Source organism: Lepidochelys olivacea (assembly GCF_965140295.1).
Source record: "Lepidochelys olivacea isolate rLepOli2 genome assembly, chromosome: 9".
NCBI classification, from domain to species: Eukaryota; Metazoa; Chordata; order Testudines; family Cheloniidae; genus Lepidochelys; species Lepidochelys olivacea.
The window spans coordinates 98,415,156-98,439,652 of NC_140419.1; the positions used below are offsets into that span (position 1 = coordinate 98,415,156).

General features: G+C 41.9%; 2 protein-coding genes across 13 annotated transcripts in view; one reads left to right on the forward strand and one right to left on the reverse strand.

Annotated features, from left to right (window-relative positions):
* MAP7D3 (MAP7 domain containing 3) overlaps window positions 1-13,360 on the forward strand; it is a 167,738-nt gene extending 154,378 nt beyond the window's left edge. For 8 of the 9 annotated variants that reach the window (XM_084638945.1, XM_084638949.1, XM_084638952.1 and 5 more), the window contains 8 exons: window positions 2,147-2,282; window positions 4,424-4,583; window positions 5,911-6,015; window positions 6,313-6,366; window positions 6,736-6,823; window positions 7,351-7,579; window positions 9,064-9,359; window positions 11,710-13,360. In XM_084638945.1, coding sequence (XP_084495071.1) covers window positions 2,147-2,282; window positions 4,424-4,583; window positions 5,911-6,015; window positions 6,313-6,366; window positions 6,736-6,823; window positions 7,351-7,579; window positions 9,064-9,359; window positions 11,710-11,717 — 1,076 coding nt within the window. In that variant the 3' untranslated portion in view covers window positions 11,718-13,360. The remainder of the gene's footprint in view (window positions 1-2,146; window positions 2,283-4,423; window positions 4,584-5,910; window positions 6,016-6,312; window positions 6,367-6,735; window positions 6,824-7,350; window positions 7,580-9,063; window positions 9,360-11,709) is intronic. The other variant, XM_084638948.1, reaches the window with a different exon arrangement.
* A 1,802-nt stretch (window positions 13,361-15,162) lies between these two features.
* FHL1 (four and a half LIM domains 1) overlaps window positions 15,163-24,497 on the reverse strand; it is a 64,503-nt gene continuing 55,168 nt past the window's right edge. For all 4 annotated transcript variants that reach the window (XM_084638857.1, XM_084638858.1, XM_084638856.1 and 1 more), the window contains exons 2-6: window positions 22,982-23,163; window positions 21,285-21,462; window positions 19,558-19,727; window positions 18,733-18,919; window positions 15,163-16,165 (exon numbers count right to left, since the gene is read on the reverse strand). In XM_084638857.1, the coding sequence (XP_084494983.1) occupies window positions 16,011-16,165; window positions 18,733-18,919; window positions 19,558-19,727; window positions 21,285-21,462; window positions 22,982-23,137 (846 nt within the window). In that variant the 5' untranslated portion in view covers window positions 23,138-23,163 and the 3' untranslated portion in view covers window positions 15,163-16,010. The remainder of the gene's footprint in view (window positions 16,166-18,732; window positions 18,920-19,557; window positions 19,728-21,284; window positions 21,463-22,981; window positions 23,164-24,497) is intronic.

The following is a 24,497-nucleotide window of genomic DNA, read 5'->3' on the forward strand; positions in this document are numbered from 1 at the left end:
CAGGTCCATTTCAAAAACGTCAATGTCTGATGCAAGCAATAGCTTCTCTGAGGTTTAGTAAGCTAACTCTTCGCACATACATGCTGTGCTCTGTGTATTATCAACTTAAGTTTTTTCTTTCCCAAATTTTCATACAACAAATAGCTTAAGAATGTTTGAAGGAAAAGACTTTCCCTTAGTATTGTTTTTAATGGAGTCAATCTTCCTGCTATGCATACAAAGCTTTTATTTGAGGAGGTAGATGATTGGTACCAGAACCAGTCTTTGCACCTGTCCTGACTGCTCTCCTGTGCAATTTGGGAGGTAGGTATGTGCAGAGGGATGGTCTGTGTGGTTTGGTGTTGCTTGGGGAGGTTGGGTATTTCAGTATTCTTTGGACTGGCTTGTTTCTGGGTTTGGCGATGATACAGTTTTATTCTTGCTTGTACTAGTATGATTGCATTTCTTAAGTCAAAGGTGGTAAAAGCCCTGGAGAGGCCCCGGAGATTGTATAAATCTTAAATACATAGAAAAAAACTCTCCAGCAGTACTAGTTAGGAAATTGAAATCCTGTGTACACACTTACACTCCCTCAGTTTTGCAAGCACAATTTGTGTGCACAAAACTTTGTCTTGACTCCACAGCTGTATACGTGCAGTTGATGCTTTCATTCTACAGTTAGTGGACAATGACTTCACAGTCCATACCCAACTCTTGAGAAATCTTTCCCACTGTGCTGTCTTAAACTTATAAATAGTGTCTGAATTTCACATAAATTAGCACATTATATTGAAGTAATTTTTTTTTCAGGCTAGAAGCAAAATACTTTTGTCAGTGCGTTGATTTTGCTGCTTATTGAAATGTCAAATTTTTTTTTCATTTGAAGAATTTTCCAAATATTAATCATTTGGACTTGTAGGATTTATCAGTGTTACAGCAGCAGTTATCTACCCATCTGTAAGGATGTTAATTTTTTTTTTTTTAAGGGAAGAATCTCAGCTAGTATTAATTGGCATAGGCATATTGCTTTCAGTGGAACTACGCTGATTTACAGCAACAGAAAATCAGGCCCTAAATGTTCTAAAGATCAGACATCAGTTACATTAAAACCAGTTAAACTTCAAGAAGATGGGTATACTTCCTAAAAACAAGGGGTTTGTTTACAGTATAAATTAGTCAAGTGGCTTTTCAGAATATTTTTATGAACATGTTTCTTGTACTCAGACCCCAGGGCAGTGTGGGTGTGTGGGGGGCATGTATAAAAGAGAGTTTGGTTGTGCCCTTGTAATATATTATCTTTGGATATTATATAAAAAGGGCAGTTAGAGATGTTTTGATCTGCATGTAAAATGAGAATGTAGCAATGTCACTATGTGGATATGATTTAAGATCGTAGTTTGTTTTCCTCTAGCTGAATTTTACTGATAAAACAAAGGCATAGTTGTTGTTCTAAAAATATTGCTAATTTTGTAAAATGGATTTTTAAAATTGATGCTTCCTCTTTTGGTCCAGAATATGTTTGTCCTGTTTATTATAAGGAAGACTAAACAAGTTTATTGCTCGTACAATAATATTTCTCCAGATTTTTTAAAAAGCGCTAATAGAACAGTCTTCGAAGGTTACACAATTATTTGTTTTTGGAAATATTCTGTTTTCATTGTTATGATTATTACAGCATTATTTGGGAATGGTTGCTTATGAGGTGTGGCTCCCTTAAGAAACCAGGAGGCGAAAGAGAAGACACCGCAGTGGGGATCATAAGGAAGAGAAACCTAGCGGGGTGCCAGTAAGACCCCAGGAATAAAGTTTGTTCTTGTTTGCATTTAAACCTGAGTGGTCTTCAAATTATTGGAATACCACAATGCACTTTCAGTAGTAACATCTGAAAACAACCAAAGGTGTATTGCTGGAATGAGTTAGTGTAGTATGTCTCCAGCGTAAATAAGGTACTGGGATCCTATTGTTGCTTTCTTTCAACTGTTTAGGACTTTCTTCCAGTCTCCCTATGTGTTGAATACAGAGTGCTTTGAATAACTGGTTGAGTACTTACGTTAATAATGGTAGGGCAGTTGGACAAAGTGGTGTTACTTGCCTCTCAGATCACAGTGGTGAAGGCATGTTTTGAAGTGGATGATACTATATAACAGCACCTTCTTTCAAATTACAGAATCTAGTAGCAAAACTATTCCAGGAACCACAACAGCCGAAGAAGCCGCTAAAATCTTAGCAGAGAAACGACGTCTTGCCCGGGAGCAAAGAGAGCGTGAAGACCAGGAAAGAATTCAGAGAGAAGAGGAGGAAAGGTAACTTGTAAATACTGGAAAACAATATTTTCTGTGGTGCAAATTTGATTGGCATGTAAACCTGACTGACATGTATTTTAGCTACACATGCGAGAATCTGCAGAGAAGCAGGTACATATGGCAGAGTTTGCTGGAAATACATATCCTTGTGAATGTCAGAAGTCTGTGTGAAATTGGGATGTCACTTTCTAGGCAGACTGCTTCCCTTTCTTTCAAGTCTCCAGTGATTCTGCTACTTAAATTATAGGATATGCTTCTTATTCCAGTTACATTTAATTTTCTTTATAAGATATTAAAATCCTCTTCAAACTACGGGAGAACCTCCGTTACGAACACCTCAGGAGTGGAGGTTGTTCGTAACTCTGAACAAAATGTTATGGTGGTTCTTTCAAAAGTTTATAGCTGAATATTGACTTAATACAGCTTTGAAACTTCACTCTTCAGAAGAAAAATGCTGCTTTTAATGAGCTTAATTTAAATGAAACAAGCACAGCTAGTTTCCTTAACTTGTCAAACCTTTTTTAAAATTTCCCTTTATTTTTTAGTAGTTTACCTTTAACACAGTACTGTCCTGTACAGTATTTGCTTTTTTGGGTCTCTGCTGCTTGATTGTGTACTTCCGCTTTCAAATGAGGGTGTGGTTGACCGGTCAGTTCTTAACTCTTGTGGTCTGATGTATTCCTCTTAAACTCTACTTTGGCAAACTTGGGAGACCTGTTGACTTCTAGGTTCCAAGTTTAAATTCATCCCGGGTTGATGATGACAGAGATGCTACGTGATGGATGGCAGGTAGCGTACATGCAATGCATTTCTCTTATTAGTCCAGTTCTCAGTGGACAAGTGTCCATATCACCAGAACAACTGTCACCCTTCTTGACAGTATCATAGAATTGTAGGACTATTAGATAGGTCATGTCGTCCTGCCTCAGTACAGAGAGCTGGACTACAAGTATTATCTGTTATCAGTAGTGTCCAAAGAATTAACTGTCCAGGAAGGATGAATTACCTTTCTGTACACAGATCCTTTCTGTTCCTCCAACTCCCAGTTGAAAGAGACACTGATGGAATGGTGGTGTTAGTAAACTTTTACTGTTTGCTGCTTTGTTTATCTGTTCTATGGCTAGACACAGTGGATGCCCTTAATAACAACCCTGATATTAACAACTTCTGGTTAATAGCAACATTTTGCCGGGAACCAATCCTGTCCTGTTGACTTTAACGTTAATGAGATTCAGATATTGGCAACAGCATGCCACTTACTGAAAACTTTTTTTGGAAGAAAGGCCCCGGCTGCCACCAAGGAAGCACTGGGACATGCCTTCCCTGCCTGTAGCCCTGAAAACCTGCCTGCAGCTGGACCTCAGCCTGTCCCAGCTCTTCCTTCCTTGGCTACAGTCCCACAAACCTATGTGCAACCCTGGACCACACAGGAGATAAGAGGCTGGGGCCTCTGTATTTCCATCCAACAGGGTAACCTCTGCTGGAGTCCCAGTTCTGTTTGCTGGGAGGGGGCTGTGGCCTGGATGCCAGGGCTTTCCATGGGGAGCAGCGGTGTTGGGGGTCCATGGAGCTTCATGGTACCTCTCCCGTTGCTGCCCTGCCCACAGCTTCCCCTCCCCATGTAAAGCCCTGGCTTTTGGGCTGCCACCCCACTCCTGGCTGCTGCTCTGCTCACAACCAGGTTGGCAAAATGCGTCCCAGTATTTCCTTCCCTAGCTGCAGCCCCACAAACCTGCCTTCAGCTTATTGGCAACTTTTTTGCTGGCAACTTCTTGGTGGTTGGTAATAAGTAGAATCAACTATAGCTGACTTTGGTCTTCAGAACTGTGAGTTTGGGTATGTGTACACTGCAGCTGGGAGCGTGCCTCCCAACCCAGGTAGACAGACATGCTCTAGCTCCACTCAAAGTAGTGTGCTAAAAATAGCAGCATGGATGCTGTGGCTCTGCTAGCTGCCCAAGAGCAAGCCCGCCTGGGTCCAAGCTTGTGTGACTAGCCCTGTGGCAACGTCCACACTGCTATGTATAGCATGCTCCCAGCTGTAGTGTAGACCTACCCTTTGGCATCTTTCACAAGCTTTAAACTTTCTTTCTCCCACTTTAAATAATATCCAGTCTGTAATCCATTTCTCGGAAATACTAGGAGCAGAGAAGAAGAAATGGTAAAGAAAATGATTGAAGATAAAGTACAAAGAGAGGAGGCGCTCCAGAGACTGGAGGAAGAAAAAAGACTTGATGATGAAGAACAGCAAAGACGAGCTGAAGAGAGAGTTCGCAAAGAACAGGAGGAGCAGGAAAAGCTAGTAGGTTTAACAGGTTTACTTGCTAGATGTAGAACATGACTCTGTTCCTTGGAAAAGCTGTTAAGTCATCCTTTTTAGATCCTGGATCAGTTCATGTTGGAAAATGACCAATCATAAAGGGACATAGGATACCATAGATAAAACTGTTGAAATCTTCCTAAATTGTGTGGCTTTTGGGTCTGGGAAAGAAGCAGATATTTCATAACCATTTTAGTTATGTTCAGTGCACTGGTGGCCGAAAGCTGCTTGGTAGGTAAATGCAAGGAACTCTGTAAAAGCCAAAGTATAATAGCGCTTCTTCATAATCTTTATTGGGGCCACTTACAGAGCTTCCCGTTTTAAAAGATCAGAGAGGAGTCTGGGGCACCTTGTGCGATCTAACTTCTCTATAAAAGGTAATGTTACAGCAGATATTAAAATACTTCTTAGCATATGTGCAATGTGCCTCAGGTGGCACATGACCAGGATTCATCACCGAATTTGGTCCACTGGTTGGATCATTAGCTTGCCCGGGCTGGGTGCTGGCGCACAGTGTGACATGAATGCTGATCCATGGCCCCCCACTTACTATGAATGAAAATACTACTAATCCCTAGATATAGCCTTTCATGGCTAATTAATGTCTGTATAACCTGGAAAAGGAATCCTTCCGAATGAATGAATGAATGAAATTATATTTTTCAGGCTATATGAACCTTGTTCAATGTATGATGAATTTCTAACAGCCATTTGTATCTCTGGTATATATTGTCTCTATAACTGTCGTATAAACTTTTCATTCTCAGTCTCTATCATACTTTACTGTTCTGAACAATTGTTATAAAAATAAGCTAGTGTTAAGAATGCTCTTATCTCCCCATCAAGGCTTGCAATCATAGTGAACAACAGATTCCGTTATAGTGGGAGCACTAAGATATTCAGTGCCAGTTATCTTAAATACAAATATCTGACTGCAAAGGTTGTAAATTAATGTTGCTATATTTGCAATTCAACTGCTTTCCTCATGGTTTCTAAAGTATCTTCCTTAAATGGACCTTCATTCTAAAGTACAGGTTTAACTATTCAGATAGCTCTGGGGACATCTAAAGAACTGGGATAATCATTTAACTGAATATTTTTTCTGTGAATTTCAGAATCAGGTGGCAAATCTGTAATTCAGATTTTCAGGATTAGGATAATAGGTATTTACATGTACTGCACACCGGATGCTTAAGTGGTGGTATGAACCATTTCTCACATCTACAAAATAACTAATGATAAAATAGCTCTTTTGACACCTTAAAATTGAATTATGTATTGCATCCCATATTCTCTGCCTTAATTTTAGAGAGAGGAAGCTGAAGCAAAAGCCCAAGAAGAAGCTGAAAGACAACGGCAGGAGCGAGAGAGAATTATGCAGCAAAATATGCAGGAGAGACTTGAAAGGAAAAAGGTGCATAGTTCTTACTTTCAAGCCTTTAAGTGAGCATTTAAAAGAGAGTGTTGAGACTCTTACGTTAAAGCAATTTGGTGAATAAAGTTAAACAAACCATCTGCATATGTATGTGAATAAATCAGATTGCATTTTTAAAGGTATATTTTGGTTTCTGTGCTATAAGATGAAAATTTATAATGGTAAATAGAGTAAAGAATTTTTAAATCCTTTAAATACAAAAGTTGATAAAAGAAGCCAAATGATCAAAGTTCAGCCTTTTCCATGTTGTGACAAATTCACTGTTTGCTTTAACAGAGAATTGAAGAAATAATGAAAAGAACTCGGAAGTCAGATCAGAATGAAGCCAAGGTACTTGTTTGTTTGTGACATTATATAGATTCAAGGAGTTCTCATGTTTTACTTTCAGAACCTTTCCATTAAATGCTTCACTTTCAGAAGAATAACAAGCATCTTTATGTTCTGTTCGACTGAAATGAAATGGCTTCCAGTCATTGCACAGGATCCTTGTGCAATGACCGATAGTAACTCTCAGTATACTCAAGGCAATTCTTAAATACTCCTGAGGGTCTCTGCAGCATGAAAGCTGGATGTACATCCTTTAAAATGTATTGAATCATGGCCTGTGTGATAATATGTGGATGGTTCGCAATAAATATTGTGTGTTGTTGTGTTACTTAGAACAGTTTAAGTTAGCAGTAATACAGATTTCTGTTACAGAATGAAGAGAAGTCTGCTAATGAGGGGGAAGAGGAAGAGGATACAGAAGAGGAGGGAGAGTTGGGCCTTGAAAAAACATATCAACCAGGTAAACAGTGTTTGGTAAATGAGGACCAAAATGGTTAAAATCGCTTATATTCTAAAGTGGGGTAGTCATTGTCTCAATGGGATCTGGACTCCCTAATAAACGAATAATTTTGTTTCTTCACTTATCCTCTGAAAGGCCTTACTCGATTTTCAGCAATTGGCAATATTTACTGTAAGTTAATTTTCATGCTGATGTATGATAATTTAAGTACACCATTTCCACAATTGCCGTGGAAGCGGTCTGTATAAAAATGAGAATAGATTATTTATTCCATAGTGTGGAAGACAGGCAAAATTATTAACTAAAAATGTATGATTTGAGAATGACTGTACAATAATAATAATATTTTAGATTTGTTTTGGCACTGTAAAAATACATGTATTATTCAATATCATTATAGCCAATTTCCCATTAGAGATGTTCGTTTTATGAGACTGTATGTTCAGAACATTCCAGCTAGGGGAGAGACCAGTTAGGCATTTATTGGTGTGTTGTTAATTTGGAATCGCAACCCTAATATATTGCAGCTCTCTGTCTTTCAGAAAAGATAAATGGTGTTGATCTGTCTCAAGAAATCAAGGTGCAGACACAATGTAGTTCTGAGTTTGCATGTGGTTTGACTTCTATGGAATCTTCAATGCAAGATATGTCAAAAATGGAGGCTGATGAAGTACTTATGAATGGAGATGAGCAAGACATTTATCAGAAGGAGACTAATGAAAGGTCTTTGCATGTTACGCAGCTAAAGGGTTATAGGTGAGCCTGTGTGATGGTGTCCTAATGTAAAGGTTGCATCTGATTGTAATTTACGCAAGAAATCTTTAAATACACTTCATATAGTTTGTTTAGTACTGATCATAGGTTGCCAAAAATTTAGTTTGAGACTGTCGAGTTTTGTTGTAGTTGTCAGGAAACACCTGATTTACTCTAGGTAAAACTTCAAGTTAGTATTTTTAAAATGATATATGCCACTTTAAATATATAAAACAATGTAACATTAAATTATAAAATAAAATATAAACTATTATTCCTTCTTGTATAATTATACATTGTTGTATTTTGGAGCTGATCGTGATTCCTCTCAATCTAATGTGAGTCTGGAGTAACAGTAGTGAAGTCAGTGGAGATATACCTCAGTGTAAATCTGGTGTGAAATTGAACAGGTCCACATCTGATCAATTGATTTAATGTACAGAAACTAAATCCAGAGATTGTTAGTTTGCTTCAGAACTTACTAAAGCATCGGTATCTTGATAAAGAAAAATATAGTTTAAAACTTTCTATTATGAAGCAGTGCCCACTGCCTCAAGTGTATTACATGATCAAACTGTCAGTTTGCTATTTAATGCATAAGCTGCTTGTTTTTGATAGTGCCATGTCAATAACGGTGGTGGTGGTGGTAAGTGGATTGAGATGTTGCCAAACAAACAGAAACATGTCTAACTTACTTGTAAACAAAGGCAACAACCTGAACAGTTTTCCCTGGGGCTGGATGACAGTTTGTTACTAAATCTCCAAACAAGAGAGTAGAGAGAAGGGAGAGTATCTACAGGATTCTCTAAGACACCTTCAACTTAGCTAAAACAATGTTAAAAACCTCACTTGGTGGGAATTTTAGTATTAGTTTTTAATAATACATTTCTCATTTTCAGAGAGAGAATTTCCATCCAGTCCTTGGAAAAATCTCTAGATTCATGGGCAATTCTGTTTGCTTGTCCAAATCCTAATGATGCTTTAGAATTTGCACTGAAAATACTCTGATATTAAATTAAAAAATTTCTGTTCTTGCCACATGTGTCTAGTGACGGAATATAAAGTGTAAATGTTTCATGACTTCTTCAAAAATTAATTGAAACTGATGGTTTGAATATAACACTTTTACAGAGTAGTTTGTGAATCAGTAAATGCATGTGTTTATCAAAAATGAATCTGAAAACAAAGCAGAAACACAGACTATTAAAGCAGGGACATGGATCCTGTGACTTTTTTTTATACCAGTTCTGTGGAGTTGTGCTCTTATCTGATGGTTATTGGTGCAGAAGTGACTGACTGGATGTTGCTGCAGTTGTTCCTTCTGATCTGACTCCTATAACAATCGCATGGCAGGCAGGGCAGTTTATCCTGAAAAATATTCATTGAGGAGAATATAGGGGTTTCTAATTGGCTGACCCCCTTTTCTGTTGGTAAATAAGGGTCAGGTGTCCAGCACACTTAACAAATGTGTTTTGTTCTTTCTCCAGTCCTTCAGCAAAAGAAATGGTTATCCAGAATTCAGAAATATTGCACGTTAATGAAACTGATCATACGATTGGACTTATACAGAATCTCAATGGAAAATCTAATGCATGGACTTTTGAAGAAATTATTGACCTTGGAGTACATTCCAAGTCAACCAAACTGAGTTCAGACAGCATCACTGCTGATAACTGTAATGAAAACTTGAATGATGCTGCTACAGTTCCCTCTAGTCCGAAATTAGCATTTGAGGACAATGGCATGGTGAATTCCTTGACCAAACCTATAGAGACTGCATCAGGTAATGTATGCTGACTTCCCTTCTACCGCCTGCTCCCACTAAATTAAGGTAGCTTTGTTAAATATTTACTGTATGTTTGTGCTTTCTTTTTTTCTTTTTTTTTGAGAATCTCTTGTATTCTCTAAACTAGCAACAGGCTCTTACTGTTGTGCTTATTTTCCTTTTGTCAGAGGAGTAACTAGTTGATGACTTTTGAAGGGACTTAACTATTACAGCTAGATAACACACCCACTGAGAGCTCTTCCAAAAGAACAGCTCAATCACAATGAAGCTTCTGTACCTCTCCCTAGGACTAAAACTTTTTTTAATTTTTTTTATTTTTTGTTGTTCTTAAATCTCTTACATGGTTACTGTGATTTTTTAAAAATGTTAATTTTTGAAGTGCTGCTGGTTACTATTAAAACCCTTCATGAGCTAGACCTCTCTGACTTAAGCCCTTCCACTTAAGTATATTCTTGTACTTTGCTGGGGCTGAGATGTTTTGAGTCTTAAAATTACCACTTCAAAGTCTGTAGGGCTTTTAGTTACTCGGCACTTGTCAAGAGGAAGATTGTTCTGCAACACCTGTTTTTTTTACTGTAAAGCAATATTAATTCTTCATGTTGTGTGAGCTTGACTAGACATGACAACAGGCATACTCTTGGTGCTAGTGCTGAATGAAAGATGTTCCATTAATATGGGGATAAAATGAATAACAGGTGTTTGTTTCTAGAGCAAATGATTATTTAATTAATATTGTGCACTTGATGCATTTCATTTAGGAATAGCCTCGTTCACCTCTGAGGTAGATGTGCTGATTTTACAGATGAGTCGACAGAAGTTGAGACTTGCCCGTGGCCACACTGTGAATTAGTGATAGAGGTGGGAAAAGAACCCAAGAGTCCTGACTACCAGTCCTCCCCTCTAAACACTAGACAATAAGCAGTAGGGAGGAAGTGTTAACTGTGTAACACTTTGCTGGAAAGGAACTGTGATTTCTTTCTGGTAAACTCAGTACAGAATGCATTAATTTTTAAAAGCTGTTTGTTAGAGATCTGTAATGCAGAAAACAGTATATCAAACCTGTGTTGCATCCCAAGCAAAACTTCTGAGGTTATGGAAATAAAATCTGAATTGCACAAACAGGTTTATAAAAAGCAAACGCGTCTACAGACCTCAAGCTGATAGGCTTGAGTGTGAAGTGTGGAGGAGAGAAGAATTACCAGTCTAATAGTGGGAATCCTCCAAAAGTTGTTGTCTTATCAAATCATTTGTAGTTATCCATGTCCATGACTGATCATTAGGGTGGTGGGTCAGAGATTTGAGTGAAACTAGCTGGTATAGGACTGGACTTTTTTTTTTTCTTCTTTTTCTTTTCATTGGAAGTTAGGATCTCCAACACACCAGTTCAAAAACATGCTCATAACAAGAGATCTCCATCCACTTGACAAGGACTCATGTGGATAGGTGTCCTAAATGGAAAAGCTATTTAGTGGAAATGGAATGGTTACACCACCCGAGTCATCTCTTCAGACATGACACACCAAAATTAGAGCATTTAACATTTCCAAACTCCTGACAGCTGTCTTCTCTGTCCAGTTCCCAGAGGATAGATGTCCATGTTTGTGTGTTTCATGTACTTGTCACATATATTCCATTGCAGTATGCACCCTTGTTACCACTTAGGTGAGAGGCCAAAGATTGTGACTGGGCCATGGAAATGGAGCGAAGGGCTTGCTCCTGCTGTGGTCCCTCCAGATTGGAGTTCAGATACAGTAGCTAGGTACACAGTAGCTAGGTACACAGTACCAGTGCTATATTGCTTCTGTGGGTACTTGGAGGACTTCAGGTTTGGGTGCTTTCACACCTCCTTCCATAAACACCAGTGAGGTTTGAAATGTTCACCCCAGATTCTTACTGCATTTTGAAAGTTAATCTAAATAGAATGACAGTATTTTGAGCCTGCTAATAACTAATGCAGTTAAGCAGAAGACTAATGTATTTAATTAGAGAAACCATAGTCTCTAGGCTGGGCTTTGGGCCGTGTTCAGCTAGATATGTTTTGAGGTAGTGTGATGTAGCAGGTATGTACATAATTTTACAAACTAATATATTTACACACTTATATCAGGAAAAATTTACTGCATTTGTTATATTTGATTATGCATGTGCCAGTGTGGACTAACCAGCTATTATCCCGAGACAGAAACCACTGTTCTGACAGTTAATGAAATAGGTAAGCTGCAGATCTGCTGCTGGTTATGTTAGACATGGCCCCTGACACAGATAGCAGATGTACTTGGTGTCTTGTATACAGTCCATACTGCACAGCATGAGAACACTAACCACCTCTTCTTTGCTCTTTGGACAGAACTGTGAACACTAGAGTCCTGGAAATAACCTGATTGCACTTCAGTAATCCAGTGTTTTATCAAGTACCGAAGGCCTTGTTTTGAAAAGCTGCTTGTTAACCTTTACCTGTCTTCAAGCTTGCAAAAAAGACCAGCAGGGAAGGGATAATAAACTTCTAAATTTGCACCTTGAAAACTTTCAGGGAGACTTCCTTGCTGTTGTTCCTTTTCCATTTGTTTAGTGGACTGTTCGACAGGCTTTCCTTGTTAAATATCACTTGTTCTCCTTTTACAAAATCTCCACTAACCTGTCTCCAGGTCCTTTTATTTTCATATTAGTGTGATGTACCATCCCCGTGTGCCATTGGAAATTTACCAGCTGGCCACTGACAAATATTTTTGCATGTTTCTGAAGTGGCAGTTTGCAAATTTAAAATAAAAATTATGCATTCTGTGCATATAAAAACCAAATCCCATTTGTTTTATTTTCCACGTAACATCTCTGTACAGTTGGTGATACTAATAGGATATTTAAGAAAAGCTAAATTGGTCAGTTATCTCTTTGATCCAACATTGGGTTAAACTGTTTTGGATTATTTCTAATATGAAAATATTAGTAGCTTCAAAATACAGAATTGTACAATCATTAATACATTTTAATGTTACTGGAACGTCCTAAAATTTTACAATATACACGAGTATATATGCACTAATATACTGCGGAAATGTTGAGTACCTAAACGTGTTTGTTATAGTGCAGTTTAACATTTGTCATGCTTTTTAAAATGTTTTCATTTGAATTACATATTTATCTACACTCATGTAAGTATTATGTTGTGTACATAACAGTATTAGGCCATTCAAGTCCTGTTTTTTGTTCATGTTAATTATTCTACATGTTCCTGTGCTAGCTTTATAACAATGACTGCAAATAGCATATGTATTCCCTTTCCTAAAGGCTGCATTAGTTACTTGCTTTTTACAGCATGAAGAGATTAACTATCTTTTGCAAATGGCTGCTACAAAAAGTGTAAGTGCAGTCCCGTTCTTATGCCTTTGTAAGAGATACAGGATAATGATTTCTTTAAAGAATTGCTTTCTCAAACCCTGCCTAAATCTTAGCTGACACTTCAGTACCAATTAATCATCTGAATGGCAGCTGTGTTTTCAGTGTTAAAATGCAAATGTTCTTGCTGGAACTAAATGTGTTCCTTTCTCGACACCACAGTTAAAACAGGAAACCCTCATTCTTCCTCCTTTCTCAATCCGTTGCTATTCCAATTATAGTAGAACTGTTTTAGACTTAGAGCAGTGCCTTAGGTAAAAAAGAAAAAAATGTATTTTTGTATAATAGCTGTTTCTGGCAGAGACAATCATTCTAACAAACAAGATGCTGATATTTTTTTCTGTGCAGATGTTATTTGTTGAATGCTCTGTTACAGCTGTTTGTAAATATGTGTGCGCTGTTAAATAAACTTTGCAGTTGAACAGTGGGTTGGTTTTTGCAGTTCTGAACATTAGGTTACTAGAGCTCTCAAAACGTTTCCCCAGCTGCTTTGCCTGGAGATGCAGTCAAATGTTGACCAGAACAACCACTCGAATACACAGTACAGACTCCATAAACTAATTTTTGCTATTCAAATAAAATTCGAATGGTTCGACTTACTTGTATCATGGTAGTCTTAGTGTCTTCATCTTGTTATGCTCCCTGATCTAAAATACACTTCTAATCCTGATACCTTTTTAGTATATTAGTTATAGTTGGTGTCTACTCCATAAGGCAGAGGTCCCGAAAGTGTGTGTGGGGCGGGGTAAGGCTAGGGCCTAGGCCAGCCTGCACAGGGGCCAGGGAGGGAGCACCACCCAGCTCCACCCCTGGGCCTGGCCTCGGCTCTGCTCCCGGTCCCCCCTGTAGCTGTGGTCCCAGCCTCGATCCCCTGCTCCTGGCCCTGTCTCCGGGGGTGGGTGGAGGTGAAGGGGTTGCCAGGTAAAGTTTGGGGACCACTGCCAGAAGGAAGAAGCAAAGAACTTGCAAAAGGGACGGTTTCAATCAGCATTGTAGTTTCTTCAACAGTCTATAAGAATTTTTAGTTTGTAAGAGGGTTGGAAGATGTGAGGCCCTAATGCTAATTATACTTTCACATGCTTCCTGTTAATGCACTTGGCTCAAGCGTGTTTTTTCACACGAATTAATAGGGAAAAGCAGTTATTGGAACTGAATATTTCGTGGTTCTTGTGACTTCCAGTATTGGTGGCTGGAGCTATTCTTACGCAATGTAGAATTAAAATATACAAAGAGATAGTCCTGCAATTAAGTTTTTCTGCCATTTTAAGTAGAAACCAACATTGACAGACTAGAAGTCTCATAGGTAAGTGATTATCAGCAACTCCCTTGCCCTAAACTATTACTAGTGATGAAGTGGGTTCTAGCCCACGAAAGCTTATGCCCAAATAAATGTTAGTCTCTAAGATGTAACAAGGACACCTCATTGTTTTTGAGGTCCATTGATCATTAGTGGCATGTTACAAATTAACACCAGTTTAATTACCAAGAGGATAAATTATTTCCTTTTAATGAAGTGCCAAAGGACAGGATTTGGAGAAGATAAGTTAGTACCAAGTTACTGTTAAACTTGACACTCTTTCCTTTCTCCAAATATAAACCCTGTCACAAAAAACAATCTTCAATATTGTTTAGAGTCACTTTGTAGTACAACACAGCTTATATTTTCTTTTTATTAGACTGTTAAATTCTGAGGTCTACTCTATGAAAGACAAAGTTCAGTCAGCATTATCGCTGCTGTGAAATTGAGAAAAGTTTCAAGAAATTGAGTATTTCAGGGCCATAGGTCTTTCATTTTGTTCAATAAAGACAATGGTTTGAGCTTTGAGTAATGTCCTGTAGAAGAGCATAGAGAATAACAAAGTATCCTTTTGGACTCTAGCAGAGCAGGGAATCGTCATACCCCATCCCTGTGTGTCTGAGGTACTGCTCAGCTGCCTCCCATGTCCCCACTATAGCGGTCATCCTCAAAACCTTGTGTGTGTTGTATGACCTCCTTCTATCCCCCTGTCCCTGCCCTGAATCACAAGGGGAACTCAGGGAGTTGAGATGGCTTAATGTTGCTCAGGCTGTGCTGTTTTATTTTAAAATAGATTACATCTGGAAGAGGGATTTCAGAGGAACAGACACCAATTTTAGGTTAATTTTCCCGTAACTCTACAGTATGTTGGCCACAGGCACATTTAAATATGCTCTTGGCAGTGTAGGGGTTGGCACTCAGTGTTAACTGCAATGGGGGAAGGAGGGGTCCTCAAAACAAGTACAGTTGTGCAGTGTAAAGGGGGAGGGTCTTAGTGACTTTGACACACCTTGATATTTGTTTCCTACAAAAACTAGTGAAGAGACACAATCGTCCAGACTTCATGAATCCAAACAAGCATTAATCCAATTTTTATTAGATCTTAAAATAACGTGTTGTCATGGTAGGAGAGCTATCCTACAATGTTTTAAAAATGCATATACATTCTTTGTATGTTATGCGTCAAAGAATAACTTCATGAAGGTGGTGAATTAGTAAACCAGGTGTAGACAGCATAATTAAAGTAAAAAAGCTGGTAAGCAAAACCCTCTGACAAGCCAATTTAAAATCAGGATTAAACCTTAAGTTAAAATTGCCATAAATCTCTTTTAGCATTCTCCCTAGCTAAACCACAGTAGCAAAACATAAACAAAGCCATAACATATACTTGCTGTAACTTGCTTTATATGGTAGTATAAGCAAAGGCATTAATGTTTAGTTGCTACTAACTGCATGTCTGCATATAAAGTACTCATGAATGTATAATTGCGAAGCACCATATCTATGATCCTGGGTGTGGTCTTTGCATCTTCTTACCAATGGGTTTTTTTGGGGGGTTTCAGTGGGTGCAAAGATTTGTATGTTCCTTGTCAAAAACCACTTCATTAAGTGTCAAAACTTCAACTTAAGTTACAAAATCAGTGTTTGTTTTACTTTGTACTAATCATCATGCAGAAGAGGTGATATTTAAGGACCTAAAATTCTGGCACCTCAAGCTTTTGTGTTAATTGTCATGAAAGCAAAGTTAGTTTTGCAGTTGAGTAAGTTTTGTTACTGCAGAACCTTAAAATCTAAAATCAAACAAGCTGAAATATGCTGGGGCAGGAGGTCTGAACCATTCTGTAAAATGGAAGAAGATAGGCTTTAATGTGCAAGCTCCTTTAATAGGCCCTTCTGAAGCAGCTCAGATACAAGAGCAAGGCTCCAATCCATTTTACAGCAAAGGCAGAGGCTGCTCCTTACAGTCTATGGGGACAGTCAGCGCAGTAAATTTTCTCATTATGATAGACAAAGCGCCTGTTAGCCAAAGGACGGGAACACTTGGTACACTTGAAACAATAATCATGCCAGGATTGGCCTTCATGGCTGACCACAGTGGATCCTTTTCCAAATCCTATTTAGAAAGATAGAAGGAGTTATTAATAACATTCCTTTCAACAGAAAGTAACTTGTTCTTTGTTAATGTCTATTGACTTATAGAAAGGATAGAGTAGTTGGTTGCTTTCCTAGAAAGAACAATGTTCCCGCACCTGTATAAAATCCACCAGACCTATCAAGAGCTGATCTTGGTCCCAGATGCCCTGCTCTGCTCTGTCTTGTCTACCACAGCAAACCATTTCAAACTCTGCTGGTAAAGGACTGGTGAAAACCCCAGCAGTTGGAATGCAGCTTTTGGTGCAATCAGGCCCCTTTAAGTTTCAGCAGCACCTCTCTGCCCACATTGTCTTGACAACTTCCATTTTTAAACCTGGTTTGTTTCAAAACTAAAAAAAAAAAAAAAAATCATTTTCTCCCAGAGGGGTTTCCCAGACCACTTAGAGCCTCGTAAGAATGCACTTAGGGTCTGATTCTGATCTTGCTTCAAGTGGCTTAGTCCTGTCTCCTGTCCACAGTTTTGCCAATCCTGCAGTGAAAAGCCTTTTCTTCTGTGGGTCCTGCCCTCTAAACCCAGCCTTCCTCCAGCTCTTTCCAATCTCCCTGTAAAACAGCTTTTAATACGTGTGCTACTCCTGCAGGAATTCTTCACAAAAAAATAAAAATTCTACACACAGTATTTTTAAATTCTGCATATTTTTTGTCAAAATGTAATATAATCAAGCTGGTTTCAATTATTTTGGTAATTTATTTAAACTATAATATAATGGATGGAGAATGGGAGTGGGGAGCACTGGAGGAAATCACCAGCCCCCCTTTGTCTAATAGTAATGTAGCTAGTATGGACCATTTACTTCTAGTTATTAGTCAACAAATATATGTAGCCATATGCTCAGTGTTATATTATAGGCAACTGAAAAGCAAGTGATGGCTGGGGTCTTAAACTCACAATTTATAGTGGCTACTGACCATCTCCAAAAAGGTCAGTAGCAAATAGTTCATGGAGAACATTTTCATAGGAAATTTTTTCAGTCCAAAAATTTAGACCAGTTCTAATCACTGAAGCACCAATAAGCATTTATAAGGCCACACCGTCCTTTTACAATAAGGCTTCTTTACACCACTCTGGCAATGTAAAGGAGCCTTAACATTTTTACAACTGTTTTATATGTCTGGGGGAATTCACTAAACAGGCAGGCTGCTACACTCTGCTCTGCCTGAGGGAACAGAGCCTGCCCCACACCTATGTCTTCAGAAACACCGCAAAGCCCTGCCCTTCCACGCCAAGCATGCCACGCTAGCAAGCAAGAGGGACAGAGTGTCTGTCTTGCATGCATGACTGCCCAGCCCTGCCCCCGCTGGTAATTTACATTTCTACCGGCTGCTCTGGGTGCTCAACCCAACCTCCCTTTACTGCCAGTGAGTGGGCACATGACTGCTCTTGCGATTTCCCTGTCAGAAGTCATTTTTCTGCGGGGAAGCAAAGAAATCTGTGCAAGTGCAATGACGTGCACAGTGATGCAGAATTCCCCCAGGAGTAATGTGCATACATACTGCCCCTTGCTTAATTTAAACTTAAGGAATTTGGAGACCTTAACTGTGATCCCCCTCAGCTGACTTAGTATTTAATGCACCTTCCCAAACTCAGGCTTCAATTATCCTGCTAATTGAGGCTGCTGGGAGCTCAGACAATAGAATTGCAGCTTAATTTACACAGTTCTAATACTCTGACGTATGTCCTGCTTATGAACAAGTCTTAAGGCCTCCATCATGCTAGGTGCTGTACAATGTATTCAAGACATTCCCTGCCCCAGAGTTTGCAAGTGGATAAGGCAAACAAGCAGGTGCAGTGAGGGAGATGGTAAAACCATAACAGGATGGGATCATAGCTACTGCCTGGCTAAAAATGTACATGGCTTGCTCCCTGGGTTGCCATTCTCAGGCTGCGGTTTTGTACATGCCCTGTGGGAGAGGGGAGCTGAAGAGGGATTTGGAGGATAAGGTGGTGGCTTTAGGGAAATAGTTATTTTCTACTAAGTTCTATTCCTTTCTATGGATTTTTTTTAGATCTATGAACTAGCAAATCCTATGCCTGCTGTAAGAATGCTCCAAAAGCCATTCATGTCTTAGAATCATGAATGGGTTTTAGAATCATGTCTATACAATGTTTCTGTGAGGGTTTTTGGAGTTAATGGAAATCATCCCCTGCTTTCCACTTCATTCCTATATCCAATTAGGCAGAAGGAAGCAAACTAGCATCATGTTCCAGTTCTGCAGGTGTAGGTCACTAGTTGTTACTTAAAACAGGTGTTACAATGTGTGTGATGTAGAACATCACCAAGAAACCAAACTGTATCCACGTACCTGCCTTCTGGTTTCTTACTATAATGTATTACACCTCTTTTAGCCCAAATGAAGGCCACCTCCTTCTGTCTATTTTAAGCCTATTCTTCAGGAGACTGCTCTGGAGGTGGTCAGAGTGAAGGGGTGAGAAAGTGCTTGGACAAATCCGTAAGAGGGAGGAAGGGCTGGATAAAACAATGCTGCCTTTGCTGAGTCTCAGTATGCACTAATTGACCAACTTACCTGTAATGGGGTTCTTGCAGCCAGCACACTTCTTGGCAACTTTTGTCTTGTAGCACTCAACACAGTAGAACTGATCCTCCACAGCAGTGAAGTGTTTCCCACCAATCTGCTTTGAGCAGCCAGTACAGATGAAGCACTCTGAATGCCAAGGCTGCTCCTGGTAAGTGAGTCCTCCAGAAGTGATGGCCTAGGGCAGAAATGAACATAAGGAAAGCGTTATGCTGTAACCATCACTGCAAATCCTTACAGGTAAGACAACTGGGTTTCAGAACTGGGGTGAAGGAGCTTGCTACGGTGGGTTTGGGTTCCCGTCTTCAAACAGCGACAGAAGGATTTCCCTTCTTTTGAGAGGTTTTTGCCTAAAAGACACCAGCACAGAGCTGGCTGAGTTTCTCTGTGCTGAACTCTGATGGGCCAGGAACTTTCAGGAAAATTTCTCAGCCGTTAGTGTTACAGATATTGTACAGCACTGGTTGTTTACAGTACCAGTTTTGCACTAATGATTCCAGTATTATCAGCAAGCAACAGCTGTCAGCTTTTTAGCAGTGGAAGTGAGGATGTTGTTTGCTTTACTTTATTCGTTATGCAGGGAAGCTTTCCTTTTGATGAAGGGGTAAAGAGACTAAGCCCAAATTCCTTTGGTTAAATACTGGTGTCTGGAAAAACTATGACAACTACAGTGAAATCTTTGCTCAATCTGATGATTTTCTCAATTTAAAAAAAAGGTTAAGATTAGTCCAGCTTGTTCTCCTGCTCCTCTGCTCAACTCAATGCTCCTATAGGCAAAGGGCCCCTTCCCAACCCAAGAACTGCATGGTGACTTACCTTCTTGCACTTAACACACAGCTTGGCAAACTTATGTTCATGGCAAGAGACACAGTAGATATCCTCTCCTTTGGGGAAGAAGCTGCCTGTTCCTATCACTTGCTTGCACTGGCTGCAGGTGAAGCATTCCTTGTGCCAGAATGACTTCTTGTATTCAACATTTTGGTCTCCTGCAACAGAAAGCAACAGGTTGCTGGTATAGGAATTTGTGCAGCCCACATGGGTCACTATTAATGCTTTCAGGGCCATTGCTGCACGAACACTCATGCAGCTAACAGAATGTTGGGAATCATTAAGAAAGGAATAGATAAGACAGAAAATATCATATTGCCTCTATTCTTATCCATGGTACGCCCACATCTTGAATACTGCCTGCAGATGTGGTTGCCCCATCTCAAAAAAGATACATTGGAATTGGAAAAGGTTCACCAAAGGAGAACAAAAATTATTAGGGGCATGGAACAGCTTGCATATGAGGGGAGATTAATAAGACTGGGATTTTTCAGCTTGGACAAGAGATGACTAAGGGGCAATACAGTAAAGGTCTATAAAATCATGACTGGTGTGGAGGAAGTAAATAAGGAAGTGGTATTTACTCATAACACAAGAACTAGGGGTCACCAAATGAAATTAGTAGGCAGCAGGTTTAAAACAAACAAAGGGAAATATTTCTTCACATAATGCCAGAGGATGTGAAAGCCAAGACTATAACAGGGTTCAAAAAAAGAACTAGATAAACTCATGGAGGATAGATCCATGAGTGGCTATTAGCCAGGATGGGCAGGGATGCAAAACCATGCTCTAAAGCAGGGGTTGGCAACTTTCGTGGCCCATCAGGGTAATCCGCTGGCGGGCCGCAGGACATTTTGTTTACATTGACTGTCCGCAGGCACGGCTCCCAGTGGCCGCAGTTCGCCGTTCCCAGCCAATGGGAGGTGCAGGAAGCGGCGGGGGCGGGCCGCCACAATGCGGATTGAGACACACATGGCCAGCAAAGTTCGGCATCTACCAGGCTGAGCTCTTGAAACTGTGGGCTCTGGTTCTGCTGCCTAAATGGAAGCTGAGCACGTGCCAAAATCCTGGCTCTAGTGCTCTCCTCCAGGGAGCCGTTTTTGTTTTTCAGGGACCAGGGTCAAAAACCAAGTGCGAGGGTACAGTATAAGCACAAGGCTAAATCACAGACAGAAAAAGGCAAGGGCTTATTTTTAATGAGACCATGTAAAGCTGGAACTAGCTAGGCAAGTGCCAGTCACCCTGCCCCTTGAGCACTGTCTTGCCTAGCTCCTGACTGTGGGGCAGTGGCATAGCTGGGGGGACAGGGGGAGCGATCCGAAAAAAAGGCAGCACCCGCTGGGGTGCTTTTACTCACCCGGTGGCACTTTTTTTTATCCCTCCACCTGGCTACATGGCCACGGTGGGGTTAGGCCACGGCATGGTTCTAGGTGTTTTCAGGAGCAGGTCCATCTTCCTGAGCAGGTCAGCCTGGTGCACGGCCATTAGCTGCAGCCTACCATGGTTTGGCAAGACCCTGGCAGTTTGTGCTGGCTAGGACCCCAAGTCAGCAGTCAGAGTTAGCTAAGGGAACCAGCTAACAAGTGTCAAAATTGGGATAGGAGGTGGGGGTAATAGGTGCCCGTATAAGACCAAGTCCCAACGATCAGGACTGTCCCTACGAGGATCAGGACATCCGTTTACCCTAGGTTTGGACTATGCACCGAGCTGGGTACCTGCAACAATAGCTTTGAAGCAGCCTTTGCATTTGTTTGCACCCTCCGTGGCACTGCAGCTGCTGCACCAAACTTTGTTGTTTTCCTTCAGCATGAAGGGCTCGTTAACCAGAGACGCGTAGCACTTAAAACAGCGGAAGCAGTTATCGTGCCAGTAACGGTTTTTGAAATGCAGCTCCTAGGAACGACAGGAACAAAAATGCATCGTTGTACAGTGCCATAAACCCCCCGCATCTCCGAAAGCCCGAATGACAAGATTTCACAATACTGTAGCACCTTTTCACTCCAAATACGTCCCCGCGTTATCTACCAGCACACGCACGTGTCTAGCAGGACTCAGTGCAGCCAGCTCGGGTGGAGGACCAAACAGCACACCAGTGGAACAACGGGAAATATTGGTCATGGACACCAGGATAATATTGGATTCTTTAATGGCAATCATAATATATAGGCACTTGGTTTTTAAGATCTCATTTGAAAGGTCCACAGGGGGTAGACTGCACGGTACTTAATCTATTTCTCTCTGAAGCACTGAGTTGGGCCTGGCACACTTTGAAGCTAGGTTCCAGTGAGGGAAGGTGTTTCAAACCCAGTGCAATATACACCCCTTTGAGAGTGCGTGGTCTTGGGTTCCTCGGGCCCTTGCCGTCGCCAGGCTCCCTGCAGTCAGAATGCAGTCGGAGGGGAGCTGGACTTCCGCTCCCAGTAAAATTCTAAACAAGGCCTAAATCACAAAAAAGCATTTGATTTACTGGCACTGCCTTAAAAAGAAGTGTGGGCAGCTCAGCTTCCTTGCTAACACAAGGTTATTCTGTGCAAACCCCAGAAACAGTTGTTGTTGGGCAAATGATGACATTTTGCTGGGGCTAAATATGGGGAAAGTGTCTGCTGTGCCGTTTTGCCCTTTTTCACCGCACACACTTGCCGAAGAAACAGTTACATTTAGCCCATGCCCATCTTACTAGAACCTTGGAGTTCCCAGAAAGCTTCCCCAAATGGCAGCAGAAAGCCAGAGCTGATTGACACAAGCTGAACACATGGCCCATAACAGCTTTTCAAATAAAAGTTTCAGGAAACTACAGCTGAAAGCTGTGTGTGGGGAATGGACTTTCAGCCTGATGTTAACAGATCTTCTAGCCCTTGGTCATCTATCGCCACCTACGCTGTCCCTCCAGAAGCCTGAGCCTCTTTCTCCAGGTCCACTCACGTTACATGCCTTGTACCTAGCCTCTCTTCCCCACTCTGTCCAAAAGGATGTAACAAGCCTGCTCCACCAACTCGCCTCCCTCCTCCCCATGCTGTGCCCTTTGCCCACTCCCAGGCTGGTCCCGTCATTTCAAATCACCCCTTGTGCTGGAAACAGCCTCCCAGGTATTGTTCTCCAAGTGCCTTCCATCACTCTGGTACTAACCCTCTGACGGCGTTCCTGCGTCACACCGCGATGTCTGCACCGCCAGCCCCGTTCCTCCTGCCATTAGCACTGACCCCCTTCCAAGCCTGGGCTGCCAACCGCCCTCCCCCACTTTATTTTAACAGGTCAGAAAGAGTGAAAAGAAGTCAAAGGGGGGGCAATCAAACTGCCTACCAGCTGTCCCCAGGACAGTGACCGCCTCATACCACAATCCAGTGGGAAGCCACTGGCCACTACTTTGAGACCGTACTGCCATAGGGATGCTGTGGGCAGCAGCCCACTGTACCTTGGAGTCGGCGCCAATGGGCTTCTTGCACTCGATGCAGGTGTTGGCACAGAATTTTTCAAAGCACTTCACGCAGCAGTGGCGGCCCTCCTTCTGCACGTACTTCTTCCCGTGCAGCGGGTCGCGGCAGTAGTGACAATCAAAGCGCTCCGACATGGTGCCCACGGTGTAACTGCTGGGCCCTGCAGGGGGACAGGAGGGTGAACTGCACTCAAAGAGCCGTTCCAAGGCGCGCTCTGCCACAGCGCTGGCCTGTGGCTGCCCACCGCTACGCGACCACCCATCGTGTGAGAGCAGGGCTGGTGGTGCCGGGGGCACGCATGCCAGCAGGGCTAAGTGTGAAACTTCACCACAGGCAAAGCTCTTCAAGGGCAGGTGGGGCAGAGCTGTACAGGTCGGGGGCCAGCTGCCCTGAGGGAACGCTGACCTAGACAGCACAAAAGAGCCAGGTCTACCCATACCTTGGGAGCGTCGTCCATCAGCAGTGGTTCATGGTTGGGCATCGCCAAGCAGCTGGCTCATGGCAAGCATGGCAGGTCCTCATGCCTGGCTCACAGCCTCTTCCCACAACTGCCCTCCTCAGCGTTTGACAGGCAGTGGGCCGTCAGGATTGCACGGCGCCTAGTGCCTTATACTCAACAGTTACTTAAACCACACCCAAATATTTCTTACGCACCCATCATCACGAGCAAACGCTTCCGTGCAGCCACAGACGTCGTATGGAAAAAGAAAATGTTGGTTGTGTTCTAAACAGGGTTTCTAACAGCAGTGATTGCTGCCAAGGCTGCCCGCGCCCCCTTCACAGATGCAGGCCGTTGCATACGCCGAGATGCCGCTAGCTCTTCACTGCCTTTCCCTTGCCTGGCCCTTTGGGCCACAGCCATGACACCAGCGGCCTCCCTGGCGGTGGCAGGTTTTAAAATTGTGTAGGGGTGGGCCCGTGTCTTTATGCAGTCATGGTAAGGTCTTGAGCCCCAGGAACATCTGTCTCTTTGACACACACGCACCTCACCTCACCTCAGGGCAATCTTTAGTCCTATCCCAGTTACAGTGTTCTTGAGGGCACATTGGCACGCTTACCCTCTGTTGCCACCAGAGGGCATCTCATACCATGCCTCTGAGATGTGTGATACCCTCACAAGCAGGCCAGTGTGCCCTACTGTGTCAAGGAGCTACTGACCCCCCCCCCCCCGTATTGTTAATGATGGGCTTGCACATGGGGCAGATTAAGATTTCCTGGGGCACTGGGCCAGAGCAAGTGGGGGCTCCTTCCACCTGCGGTTCCCCCCCCTCCCGTTCCGCCCCTGCCACCTGTGGCCCCCACCCACAGCTCCACCCTTTTCTGCCCCTTCACCGGGGCCTGGTCCCTGTTCTATGCAGGGTTCTCCCCCATTCTGCCCACCCCACAACCCGTTTGCGCCTTTCTACACTCCGCCCACCCACTGCGGCCCCCACGACTGGAAACGCTCTGTCCCTGCATCACAGCCCCAGGCTGCAGCAGGGAGTGAGAGCTCCT